Source organism: Amphiura filiformis, chromosome 8 (assembly GCF_039555335.1).
Source record: "Amphiura filiformis chromosome 8, Afil_fr2py, whole genome shotgun sequence".
NCBI classification, from domain to species: Eukaryota; Metazoa; Echinodermata; class Ophiuroidea; order Amphilepidida; family Amphiuridae; genus Amphiura; species Amphiura filiformis.
In genome coordinates this window covers 54090962-54105285 of record NC_092635.1, presented here as the reverse complement: position 1 = coordinate 54105285, position 14324 = coordinate 54090962, and the positions used below count along the sequence as shown (strand labels likewise).

General features: G+C 36.6%; 1 protein-coding gene across 1 annotated transcript in view; it reads left to right on the top strand.

The window, feature by feature from the left end:
- Positions 1–14324, top strand: part of LOC140158396 (kielin/chordin-like protein) — a 74117-nt gene that overhangs the window by 6542 nt on the left and 53251 nt on the right. Inside the window, exons 6-13 of the mRNA XM_072181489.1 lie at positions 804–944; positions 2454–2594; positions 4049–4234; positions 5044–5232; positions 6778–6972; positions 9379–9573; positions 10294–10482; positions 12774–12968. Coding sequence (XP_072037590.1) covers positions 804–944; positions 2454–2594; positions 4049–4234; positions 5044–5232; positions 6778–6972; positions 9379–9573; positions 10294–10482; positions 12774–12968 — 1431 coding nt within the window. The remainder of the gene's footprint in view (positions 1–803; positions 945–2453; positions 2595–4048; positions 4235–5043; positions 5233–6777; positions 6973–9378; positions 9574–10293; positions 10483–12773; positions 12969–14324) is intronic.

Sequence of the window (14324 nt, the reverse complement as noted above, 5' to 3'; positions counted from 1 at the left end):
AAGAAGCCCTTATTTGCTGGTGGAATTTTTATGAGAGGGCACTTTTAGTTTGTGTCAAAAATTCCAGTTATGTCAAGGGAGCGCATAGCACCATTAGGCAAACGTTTACGGTATATGGATATCATCTGAAATAGTCTTATTTCATCCACTGAGTTCAAACTCAAGATGAGAGTATGCAATCCCTGGAAATTTACTATGGTGTATGTAAGACTTTGGTGAGACCTCACCTTGAATACAGCATTGCTGCTTGGGATCCATACTACGCTAAGGATATCAAAGTCCTCGAAAAGGTCCAACGCAGAGCTGCTCGCTTCACAACGGGGAACTACTCTTATGAAGCTAGTGTATCCCAAATGTTAGAAACTCTCGGTTGGCACAGCCTTCAAGAGCGGAGAAAAATTCACCGTTTGACATGCTTATACAAGATTCATCACGGCGACCTGGACATCCCCAAGACATATACCACTCCCAAGACCGACAGGACAAGAAGAGGACATGACCAGCAGTTCCAAATTTACTCCACTAAACTCGACCCCTTCACCAACGCATTCTTCCCTAGGACCATCAGGCATTGGAACGACCTTCAACAAGACTGCATCAACCAGCCTTCCAAGACCACATTTAAACAGAGCATCACCCCCCCCCCCTTAATTTTTTGTGACCACCCGCCTCCTGTCAAAATGCCCCTGCGGTATTCTACGGAGGAGAACCAACCAAGTACCAAGACACACATTTATATAGAATAGAAAATACTTATGTAAAGCTTAAATTATATTCTGTATGTTGTGTTTTCTTGTTCTTAGGATGTCCAATATTTGCCTGTAACCAAAATTGGGATCCACAATGTGGCAGTGATGGTACAACTTATGCCAACCCATGTTTGCTACGGAGTGCTCAATGTAATGACCAAGAAATAGTTGTGGCTTATGTTGGAGAATGTCTAGGTGGGTATCAGTGTATATTTAGATCAGCACCAATTCCACAAATAGGCAGGCACATTACATTGTGGAATTATATCAATGTTCCTTAAGAACTCGGTTAGCGACGTGTGCACAGTATTTTTTGTGGGACATGAGAGCACATCAGACTCATCAAATTGCATTCTGAATTTGAGGAATGTCCTTCTGATAATATCAAATAATTTTTTTAAATTTGCAATATGATACAAATTTTATGGCTAATTATTAAAAATTAATATTTTTGACATTTAACAGTCCTCAAAGTAAACTTTGAGGTGATTAAATCTAATGATATGTACTTAAAGTGTATGTAGCTGGGAGGAAAAGGTGACCATCATTTGAAAATTTTGACCTATTGTATTGAAGATACAATGTCAAAGTTAGCTACTGCTGCATGAACAACATGTTAAGGATCATCAAAACCCACAATGAGTCTATCATCAAAAAACCTGAGGACGATACAACCAAACCCACAAAAACATGCAACTGTAGAAAACCCAAAGAGTGCCCACTAATGGGAAACTGCCTTGTCAAATCCATCGCTCTACAAAGCAACCGTCACCACAGATAATGATTTGAAATCATACATCGGATTATGCGAAACCAACTTCAAAAACCGCTGGAACAATCACAAGTCATCTTTCAAACTTGAACATAAAAGGAAAGAAACTGCACTCAGTAAATACATTTGGGACTTAAAAGACAAGAAAGTAAAATTCAGCATAAAGTGGTCAATACAAAAGAAAACCAACTCATACACCAATGTTTCTAAAAGGTGCCATCTCTGCTTATGGGAAAAGTATTTTATCATCACTGCGGACAAATCCACTGCATTAAATTCTAAATCGGAACTCATCAGCAAATGTAGACATGCCAACAAGTTTCTCTTGAACAATGTTTTCTAATTATAATTTTATATTTTATATTTTATGTTTATATTACAAACGTTAAACATGTTTAAGGAGAAAAAGCTCCTCGCGCAATACGAAGAAAATAAATTAAAATATAGGCCTATATGTAGGCGACACCGTAAGCGACACGCAAGAAAGCGACCAGAGCGTTAAACATGTTTAAGGAAAAATGCAAGCGTGCGTATAAAAATCAAGCGCGTTAAACATGTTTAAGCAACGCAATAAACGCATGACTCTAAGTTTGTTCTACATTTCTCTCATTCACCTGAGGAGCCTTCGGGCGAAACGAATCGTAGTGAAAATGGAGTAAATTTGTTTCTTTTAATGTTATGTACACGCTCTCCTTCACAGGATCGAGCACTCTATTTAATGAAAGAAGAAACACAACTTTATGTATTGAAGATATACATTTTCCCCCAAAAGACCTATGATTAGAATTGTGCTCAGAAATTGAGTCAGGAGGTAACGAAAAAAAAAAAAATTATACGCCCTAATTGTAATCTATTTAATAAATCTTTTTGTTACAATAAATCAGAAAAACTTGTTATACATGTTTCTAATGTTACATGTTTGCCCCTAACAGATTGCCCAATTGATGTGTGTACTACTGAGTTGGAATACATTTGTGGCACAGATGGAACAACATATAATAACCAATGTGAAATGAACCAAGCCAAATGTGTGGATAGCAGTATAGAAAAAGCATATGATGGGGAATGTACTGGTATGTCAGCAAAGTTTTGATTGTTTGTTTGCTTGTTTCTTTCTTTTCCTTCTTGTTACAGTAGCTGTATATACAGGTTTTGGATAAGGCATAGGGCAATTTCACGAAAGGTCATTAGTTGAAATCTGCCTCCAGAAGACATGATATGTGTATAAAACACAAAAGAAATCCCCAATTGAAGTGATATTGATTGACTCATTTGCTTTGTACTTGTTCCATGCATCATGTCTTCTGGAGGCAGATTTGAACTAATGACCTTTCATGAAATCGTCACTATACACTAGCTGAAGGGAGTATCCCATTATGCTTTACAAAACCATTGCAGAACTGTACGTGCCATAGAAAATGTTCATAAAATCCCCCACTTCAACTTTAAATTACTCGCTTAAATCAGGATGCATAGACATTTGGTTGAACAAAATATGACCCCTAAAGTATTTAGCTCTATCCGTAGCTCTCAATATCTCAGTGGCTCTTGCTTATATTTTGTATAAATTTGCTATGGGACAAGCAGACACATAGCAATGCATGATGGGATACTCCCTTCAGCTGCTGTTGATAAGGCATAAGCTAATAGAAATCTGCCAGTTCCACTTCAAAGCTCTATCAACATCCTTTTGTGTTTCACACTATGTTGCATTGGGAGACAATATGGTCACAAATTGCCCAAAATCTGCCCAAAATTTAACTTTTAAAAAAGAAATTTTGTGTTATTTATTTCAAGTGAGAGTTGGTGGCCATTTTAAAGTTATGGACAAATAGTTTGAAGGTTCTTAAGAGAAGGGGTATGAACATTTGAACAGTATTTATTGTGGGACATTAGAGCACATCAAACATATCGAATTGCATTCTGAATACGAAGAATGTCCTTCTGATATCAAATAATTTTGATTTTTTTGAAATTCGCAATGTAATACACATTTTATAGCAAATCATTAAAAATTGATATTTTTGATATTTAACAGTACTTGAAGTAAACTTTATAAATCTGATGATTTATACTGATTTATCCCAAAACACCAACAAAAAAAAGTCTTTTTGGGAAAAAATCCATATCTTCAATATAAAAGGTCAAAATTTTCAATTGATTGTCGGCTTTTCCTCCCAGCTACATACACTTTAAGAATATATCATTAGATTTATAAAATTTATTTCGAGGACTGTTATATATCAAAATTTGAAAAATATCAAATTTTAATAATTTGTCATAAAATTTGTATTATATCGTGAATTTCAAAAAATTAAAATTATTTGATATCAGAAAGACATGCTTCTTATTCAGAATGCAATTCGATAGGTCTGAGGTGCTCTCATGTCCCACAATAAATACTGTCGAAACGCCATAAACGCTCATTCTAGATCCCTTAATTTTGTGTTATGATTGTAGTTTTTAAACTATGATGTCTACTAAGACAGGTTACCTTAATAAGTTTGATTTTGTTTAATTGATGCAGCAAGTTGTTGGTTCACTCAGGGTGCACTCACAAGAGCTCATTTAGAAACATGGGAAGATGGGCCATGTACAGACTGCACATGTGTCAATGGAGAATCAGTATGTAGGGAGAAAATATGCGGAATACCATTTTGTCCTGATGGAGTTGGCCCTATCTCAGTGGATGGAATATGCTGTCCAGTATGTCGTAAGTATACACATTTCTTCTTTTTCTGTCAAAAGAATAAGTGTATTATATATGTACTTTAGGCATGGTTGGTGCAGTCTGGAAACTTTGCAGGGCAGGGCAAGAAACTTCAATTTGGAATAAAAAGCTGGAAGCAGTATTCTGTCTGTCAGAGTGTTGTCATAACTTACTATTTTATGGATATTCCCTAACCTCCCTCTGACAGGTTACCGTAATTAAGATGGGGTCTGGTGGAGCATGCCTGTATGTTCTTTTTTCCTTTCCACCAGGCCCAAGTACAGGTGAATAAAAATGGGAAAAAAAAACAAACAAAAAACCTCCCTCTGACACTGGAGTAAAAGATTACTGTTGGGGTGAATGGGGAACTTTGCAGAATTTGAAACAGCAGCATCGTCTTTTCATAAAAAAGTTTTAACTTGTAACATAATTATTGTCAAGTTTGATATTCTCTCAATTTCTGCTCAAAAAAAATTTAATCTTGTGTGTGAAACTGAAATGAATGGACAGAAAAATGTATACTCCAATGCAAATTTTCTCTCCAGAGTAAGAGAAGGCCCGGCCAACAGAATAGTGGCATGACTGCACCTGTTTTTTGAAGCATTCCAGGGATTCACTGTGAACAAGTTCTTGAGAAGTGCATTCCAGAGCTAGATTCCACCTACTTCCACCCAAAAAGGATTGATAACCAAATAATCTATATGCTATATACCTAAAAATGCATGGTTTTTGTAGTTATCTGGAGCTATATTTGTGTGATTTATTTAAGTATCACATGTATGTATTGCATTACTTTTTCTTCCCGCATACAGCGAGTCACTGCCAGCTAGCAGCCCAGAATGCAGGTCCACTGATCCCAGGACGATTCATTCCACAGTGTACAGAAACTGGCGAATACCACAGAAGGCAATGTCATGGAAGCACAGGTTATTGCTGGTGTGTTAATGAAATAGGAGAGGAGCTTGAAGGAACTAGGATTAGAGGAGAACTTGACTGTGAACGTAAGTGTAGATAACCGTATATTATGGTGACTATGAGTACAGGCAATGTCATGGAAGCACAGGTCATTGCTGGTGTGTTCATGAAAATGGAGAAGAGCTTGGAGGAACTAGGAGATGTTACTGGATGCTTAATTTCTTTCTGCAACCATAATGGACCGCAATACCACCAACCCTTAGGGTTAGGGTTAGGTTTAGCATATTGCAGCCCATTATGGTTGCATAAAATAATCATGTGTCCAGGCCAAACTGTGGTGGTAAGCTCTCTGCAGTGTTTTATATAGATTGCCAACAGCTACTGGCTGGTTGTGCTATCAATTAGGCAGCTGTGTTTAATAATGACTTGTGTTGAATCAATAATTATTGTTTTGTTTATTACCACTGGTGTACCTATGATGTGAAACTAAAAGGGGCATACAGGTTACCCTGGGGAAAACTAACTGCAAATAGTTTAACTACTTTAAAATGCATGCTTTTTTGTAGTTATCTGGGGCTGTTTCTGTGTGCATTTAAGTACAATATGTATGTATTGAATTTAAACATCAAACTTGGGCAACCTTAATTTGACTGCTCAGTTCCAGAAGTGGGTAAGTGCAATTGCTGCCCTGTGAACATTTGGCAATTTAGACATGGTATATTGTACTCATCTATACATGGCAGTGACACATAGCAGCTATTGCACTTACCCACTCTGGCACTGCGCAGTCGTTATGGCAACAGGAGCAGGGCTACCATAAAATGGAAAATGGAAGCCCTGAATTGCAGGTCAAATCATTAGAAAGTCGTCCAATTTTTCTCGTAACCATTACTTTCTATGGGACATGATATTGTCGAAACATGTGGGAGCCAATGTTGAAAAGTCACCCAATTTTCTTCTTCTTTCTTTACCATTGCTTTATATGGGAAAGGAAATGGCCAAATGTCAGGGAGAATCTTCATAAGTCACCCGATTGGGCTTCTAAATCAGGTTTGGTAGCCTCAGATAGTTTGGTGAAGCCTGAGGTGTTTGTATTATGATTCTCTATGTTGAGTCTCAATGGAATATTAAAATTTGTATTTTATTTACTTGCAAGGAGGAAAATATATTTAAAAAAATTAATACTCAGATTTAGAAGGTATAACTATAAAGTAATTTTTGATTAACAAGAAAATGGATGGGGGAAGAGGAATTCCATCCATGCATAAAAACAACTCTTTATTTAAAAATGCTTTGTATGAAAAAAAGCATATTATCTGATTTAAAAAGTTTTTTATTTATTATAAAAGTAACTACAAAGTTAATGCCATTTGCGCTAAAGAATAAAATGGGTAGTGGAAGAGTCATTCCATCCATGTGTGAATACTTAAAGAAAAAAATTACACTTCTTAAATGCTTTGTAAGACACAATGCACCTGATGGTTTGCATGTTGATACCCCAATCATAGAGTGTTTTAGTATCCAGTAGTATCCACGTAGTACAGATTGAAACTTGCATAAAATGTCAAATACTTTTGCAAAATACATATATAAAATAAAGATGTAAACTGCAAAACCCTGCTTTTTTGTAGCTGTTGGTGACTACAAAAATTGTACTGCCAGAGATGGATCTATGAGAATGCATGGAGAAACTTGGGCGAAAGGTTGTACAAATTGCTCATGCATTAACGGGGAGAGAATGTGCACTGTTGTTGTATGTGATTGGCCACAATGTCCAGGAAGCGCTGAGCCTATCACTAAACCAGGCGAATGCTGTCCATCATGTCGTAAGTTTTCATGAGTCATCAAAGTTGTTGTCTTTGTGCCAATTATGAATCTAAATGTTGCTTTGTGATGCTGTTCTGGAATATTCTTTGCTGTCTTTGTGATTGATTGGCTACAATATCCAGAAAGTGCTGAGCCTACTACTAAACCAGGCAAATGCTGTCTGCCTGGTCATAAGTTTTGAGTCATAGTGAGGCAGTTTTTTTGTTGTCTTCATGTTGCTTTGTGATGCCATATTGGAATATTCCTAGCTATGTGTACTTGTAATTGGTTGTGATGTTCAGAAACTGCTGAGCCTGTCACAAAACCAGGTGAATGTTGCCCATCTTGTTTTAAGTCATCAAAGATGCTGTGGATTTAAATGTTGTTTTGTCATTGTGGATTATTCTTTTCTCTCTGTACCTGTGAGAGACCATCCAGGAAGGGCCGGGCCTAGTACTTAATCAGGCAAATTATGTTGTTCTTGTGTTAAGTTTTGAGTCATATTATTGTTGTCATCTTCATGTTATTTGTGCTGCCATTCTGAAATATTCCTTACTATCTGTACTTATGATTGGTTGTAATGTTTTGGAAGGGCTGAGTCTATTGCTAAACCAGGTGAATGATGTTGGTATAATTGTGTTAAGTTTTAAGTCACAGTAAGGTAGTAGTCAGTATTATTACTTTTGTTGTCTATAATTATGTTCTCTGTGAAGCCATTGTAGAATATTTTTTTGCTGTATTGTATTTACAATTAGCTGCAATGTCCAGGAAGGGCTGAGCCTATGACTAAACCAAGCAAATGCTGTTGTTCTTGTGTTAACTGTTTGTGAGGCAATTACTTTTATTTTTGTTGTCTGTTTATTGCGTTGTGATGCCGTTCTAAAATAGTCTTTACTATCTTATGTGTATGTGATGGGGAGAGGGTTTGTGTACATGTGTGATGCATGCATGCTTTGGTAGAGTAGCCACAAACATTCATACATGCACATAGATTTTTGCCCATTTGACTTTTCAGGGCTTGTATTAATAAAAATCCTTAACTGGCAATCCTGGAATATTCTATGCTGTGCTTTGTATGTGTTTTATGAATATTATGTCTACGCTATAATTTCCAAACTGAAGACTGATGTAAGGTAAAGCTAAAGGTAAAGGAGACGACCCTGTATAAACAGTGATCGGAGTGCCCATCTCTCTTTCATTGGCAATTGGGCCAGACTCCTCCATGTAATGTTGCTATAGGGGGATCGCTACACCTCCTCTACAGCGAGTCTGTTACCTTCCCAGCATTTAAGAATGCCGGTACCCATTTAAACACCTGGGTGGAGAGGAGTAATCGAGATAAAGTGCCTTACTCAAGGGCACAACACGATGGCGTCGCCGGGCTCGAACCCGCAACCTTCCGATTATGAGTCCGGGCCCGTTCCACTCGGCCACCGTGCTCTCACTACTGATGTAATCATTGTTTATTCTTTGCTTTTTGTTCCTAGTTCAATTTCTTTTTAGTTTTTGGTGCTCTATAAATGTCAGTCATTGATTTGTCAATTCTTTGACATTTTGTGTCTTCCATGCACCATTCTAGAAGCTTTTAGATATGCTATGCCTTACTATAGAGGTTATCGTGTTCTATAAGCTGCATATCCTATCAACGACTGCTATACCTTGTTTACAACTTTCAAAAGAAGTACCTGCATGTGCAACCATGACTGTTTCAAAATAGCCCGCCAAGAGTCATGCAGGTAACTCCGAGGTCATGGATTGATTTGTTTTGAATAAGGAATACTACGGGAATCGGCGCCTTTTGTTAGAAGTCACACATGAGTGAAGTGGATAACCTCTATTGTTGTGTCTGTGTAATACAGTATCCAGTTTACAATTTACAGACTGATGTTTTTACCAGGCCTCTCCCTTTCCTCTGCTCATATTAATACATAGTTTTCATATGCCATTCTAGAATATATTATACTTTACTATTGATGCTTCTGTATGCTTAAAATAACCAGTGTACAATTTCCAGTTGTTATTCTTGTCTTCAGGGGTGTGAGAGTTCCTCTTTTCAGCTGATTTCCTATTTTTTTGTTGCCAAAACTTACATGTTTTCTTTTATTTTCAGTCAATATTTGGCATTTTTAACCTAATTTTGCGCTATTTTCAGCGTTTTTTAGTCATTTTCCTTTTTTTTTGGTCTGTGACATCTCACACCCCTGATCCTTGTATTTTCCATCTTCTTGGGAGCTACTTGCACCATCTTCCTATAATATGATTGAATAAAAGAATAGTTTGCACTATCTGCAATACATGTGCTGCATGACAATGAGGCAAAAATATCATATTGCAAGTTGTTGTCTGTTTGTAGGTTTTTATGTAGACCAGTATATTGCATTGGTATGCCATTTTGAAATGAGTATCTGCTTTACCCTCAATTCAAGCGGAGACAACTGATGACTGCGTTATTGAAGATGGCACTACTAAAGCCCATGGAGAAAGATGGCAACAAGACGAATGCACAGATTGCACTTGTGAAAATGGCCAAGCAAACTGTGGCAGTGTTGTATGTGGTGAACCCCAATGTAAAGGGGGAAAGAAGCCTAAACTTAGACCAGGAAATTGCTGTCCTACTTGTTGTAAGTTGGAGAGGATTAGAATAGTGCATTAGCTTAGTAATCGAAGAAGGTTACAATGTATCGAAACAGAGCAGCAAATAATAAAGCTGTAACCGAGATCTATATTACCGGAAATAGTAAACTGACTCTGTCACTTTTGTTAAAAGCAACAAGATGTTATTTTAACTGGTAAAGGACACAAACATTATTTTATCTGGTAAAGGACACAAACATTATTTTAACTGGTAAAGGATATCCTGCTCGAGATGGAACTGTTAAGCTAACAGAGAGAGATAGAGAGAGAGCTGGTTGGAAGGACCATGTACAACATGGCAGAATTTTCAAACAAAATTGCACCAGGAAAGGATATAACATGCTCAAAATTACTTTCATTATGCACATCAATTTCCATGTACTTCGGGCGTATCTTTCAGAGCTGGCCCTTTTGCTGCATGCCAAAGTTTCTGTGGTGAAGGCCATGGCTTACATACATCAACAAATATTAAAAGAGATGGAGGTTTTTGCTCCGAGTCAAAATCAGAGCCAGGATTACTGGTGCTGTTGTGTATACTATTTGTGTAATTGTGTACAGTGTATTCACTGTGTACATTTGAATATATAAATAGGTTATGGTAGGGATAAAGATTTGGGTAGTATTCAAAAATTGCTTATTTTATAATCAAATAATGAAATATTATTTGTGCTTAGCAGTTCTAATTTCTATGTAATATTTTATTTTAGCCAACAAGGGATGTGCTGCAAGAGATGGAACTCCTAAAGCTAATAAAGATCGTTGGTCTGAAGGACCATGTACTGAGTGTCTATGCAAACGGAATAAAAACACTTGCAACACCATCGCATGTGATATACCACAATGTCCTGGAAATGCAAGACCTGTGTACAGCCCAGAAGAATGCTGCCCAACATGTCGTGAGTTCAGATGGTGCATGTGTTTGTTGATAACAATAGCATAGTTCAGACTAAAAAACATTAACTTATGATGTTACTGCAACCACTTATGTTTAACACCATTCTTGGCGTTGCAGTGGCGTAGCGTAATAGGGGCGGGGGCTGGCACGTGCTCGCCTAATCGATCTGAAATTGTAAAAAATCCCATAGGGAAATTGCCAAAAGATGGCTTGTGCCCCCCAATCAGACCCTGTGCCCCCCAATCATGGTCGGTGCCCCCAATGTGATGACCCACACTACGCCACTGACCCTTAGTTAGCCCTGCACAGTCCAGTCAGTTTTCTACTAATATGTTAGTTAGTCATCATTAGGAGAGACAACCTTTGCTTATCAATGGTCTATCATAAATTTATTAGTTTGACCACACCCAAAATTAAATGGAACTTACTGGTTTGGAACCAACACATGGCTATTCTCTAGTTCACCTCAATTTCATTCACTTTGCCTCCATTGCCTTTTCACAGTGGCATATAAAAAAGGGGAGGGCATAGGGTCACACCCCCACTTACATCCACTAGTAGTCACATCAGTAGTGGAAATTTGATATTTTTACATCATTTTTTATACTTTTTTATGTAACAATAGCTATTGATTTGAACCATTGAATAGTTTGTACAATTCAATGGCTGGAAAAACAAAACATATATTACCTGCCTATGTTTGTCCAACAGTAGAAATTTATCATTCTTTCAAATTTGGACTTATCCATTTCAATCTGCTTTTGCCTTGTGAAATGAGAAAATCCAAATTTGACATTACGCTATATTTTTATCTGGCACGTTCAGGCATTCACTGTTTGTATACTATCCATATTGGCTTCTGTCAGGTGAATGGAATCCCCCAGACCTGCAGACCTGAAACTTTTCTTCTTTTTAGCTGATTTCTTCTCTTTTTATTCCTGTAATTTGAGCTTTTTTAGCACGATTTTGCGCAATTTTCCTCTTTTTTAAAGCATTTTCCTCTTTTTTCACAAATGGTCAGTTTCATGTATGATCCTGCTCTTGTATCTGCATCTTCATAAGTCTTTATAGCAATACATAGGCTTAAACCGATGTGGTACAGTATTCAATCTATCCTGAAGAGCTATTATGTTTAGGTTACCATGTAGCTATGACCCTGCATTTGTCAAAACTTAGTTTCAGTGCTGCTCCTTGTCTTTTTATATGAGTTCACTAATTTAGTTTAGTTGGGTGTGTTTGCTTGTAATAGCTATATTACGATATTAACTCAATATGTCTTTTAAGAAAGATTCTCTAGTGTGTGTCAAGGTTACCCTATGTGACTGTTCATGAAATTCTATATAAGTCCAGCGGTGGACTGAGGAAGACATTGTTACTATTTTTAAATAGTATCTTTTTTGCTGATTGAATGTAAAATAATTAGGATTATTTTAAAAATGATGTCTTTGACCTATAGCTGTGACGAACTATTCTGGAATCATGAGCAAAAATATCAAAGGTGATATTAGGGGAACTACAATGCTAGCCAAATGTCTTGGGAGCACCTATGATAGGGCAATGTATAAGCCCCCACTCCCTTGATCATTGTTGAATCCTACTTATTTGGTCACACACGCCTAGCATCAGCCAACATTGATTGGTGGGGAAGGGGGAGAGTTGGGGTGTTAGAAAAGGTTTAGGTTGGACACCAAAGAAACCTCCATTTCATCCTATTAAAAATAACAGAAATAAGGCCATAATATACTGTACATTTTTCATAAATGTACCAACACATTTTGATGATGATGGTATCTCCAAATAGGGGTCATATAGCATCACTTCTCTTTATGCAGCTATCATTTCAGGTCCATCAGCAAATACAAGTCTGTGACCAATTTTATAAAAATTGTTTCCCTGTATCATTTGTGATTTTTTATCATAATTATGTCGCACTATTATTATTGTTATATGCTTGGAATTAATATATTACATATTACAGTTCAACATCAGGTTAATTTTGTGTGCCCATGATAGAAAAATGCAGACAAAAATATAAATTCCAGTTGGAAATTTAACATAAATATGACACCAATCTTAACTTAACCTTCAGGCAGAATATTTAGGCATGATTTGTGCTCCACAGCTTATATTCCATCATGTTTGATCAGTTTATTGGATCATTTTTTATTAAAAACCACAGCTTCCATAAGGTAATAAAATACAGATCCAAGTTGTGTGTGTCAATTAAACTACACAGTGTAATAAGTTTTTGAATATAACTTGCTTTTCCCCCCAATGAATTAATTTTTGTAGCTGAAGTGCTGATGAATTGTGTTGATGAAAATAGACTCACAAGAGCACATGGAGATCTCTGGCAGGAAGGACCTTGTAACAATTGTACATGCAACAATGGAGAGAAAGAATGTCTTGAGATCGTATGTGACTGGCCTCAATGTCCTGATGGTGCAACACCAATCACTAAACCAGGAGACTGCTGTCCCTCTTGTCGTGAGTTCAGTTGTGTAGTTAGTTTGAAATTAAAGGGATATGCTGTAGACAGAATCTTGAATTCTGCTGTGTTTGTTTTGTGCCACTTTCCTAGCACTTTTGAGTTTGCTTTTGTTCTGGTCTCTGTATGACTTTTGTGTCAATGTGATACTTGATACTTGTGTATTTTAAATATATATGACCTGTGCAATGTATCTCTCATTTATTTCTGTAACTTGCATTATTTTATAAATTGTGACTTACATCACCTTGAAATTGTGACTGGACAATTGACACTTGTCAAAATGACACTGTGACTTATCTTTAACACCAATGTTATGTATTTTCTGATATCTGTGCTCCTTGATATGTGTGACTCTTGTCATATTGATGTGAGGCCGTAGTGGTTAGTGAAAATCTGCAAGTGTGTGATCGTAAATGGAGAAATAGCCAAAAATCTACCCTGGGGTGATTTTTCAGAATTTGTGTTTGTTGCGAATTTGTGATGTTATTAATGTTTAAAATATTGTCTGATAGTTTCAGACTGGAATATAACTGGCATCTTGTATTTTTTGAGATATTTTTCAAGGTAATTCCTACTCTCAACATTGTCAATAATATTTTTAAAGGCCGATTTCTCAACTTCCAATTTTCTAATACCATAACTTACAAACTCAATATCTTCGCTTAGGAATGTCTGATTTCATTGGGGAAAACGGCGTTGTGAAGCAAAATATCTCTATATTTAAGATATGTAAAAACCTCAAAATTGATAACCTGCCAAAAAGTGTCTCCTTTTGACATGACACGTCACATTTGACTTGTGTCATCTTGGTATATTATTGTATCACATTGAAACATGTGGCTTATCTCCATATCTGTGGCTTGTTTCTCATTGATATCTGTGATGGGTTCAGTTTGGTCCTTGATATCTGTAAAATGTATCTGTTTGATACTTGTGACATCTGTTGTATATTATTCAGTTGTTTTGTGTTAATAGTAATCAGTAATAAGTATTTGTAAAGCACAATTTATCCAGAAATATATCTAATACATGGTGCTATTTATCTGAAATGATGTGATGTGATGTGATGATGTTACATGTCAGGAATTCATGAATATACCGTAAAAACTTGATAGTTAGCATAAGTGCTTACTATCAAGCACTTTTAAAACATGCAAACATGAAGAGCCGCATCCACAAAAGTGTAGAGGGTTTTGAGCAAATCATCAATACACATAGTTATATATGAACAAGTAAACCTGCAAATGTGTGTCTCGACCCCATTAGCTCAGTTGGTAAGCACCAAACTTTGGTACAATTTCATATTATCAAAAGTGTTCGATATCAAGTTTTTACGGTATTAATTATTCGTA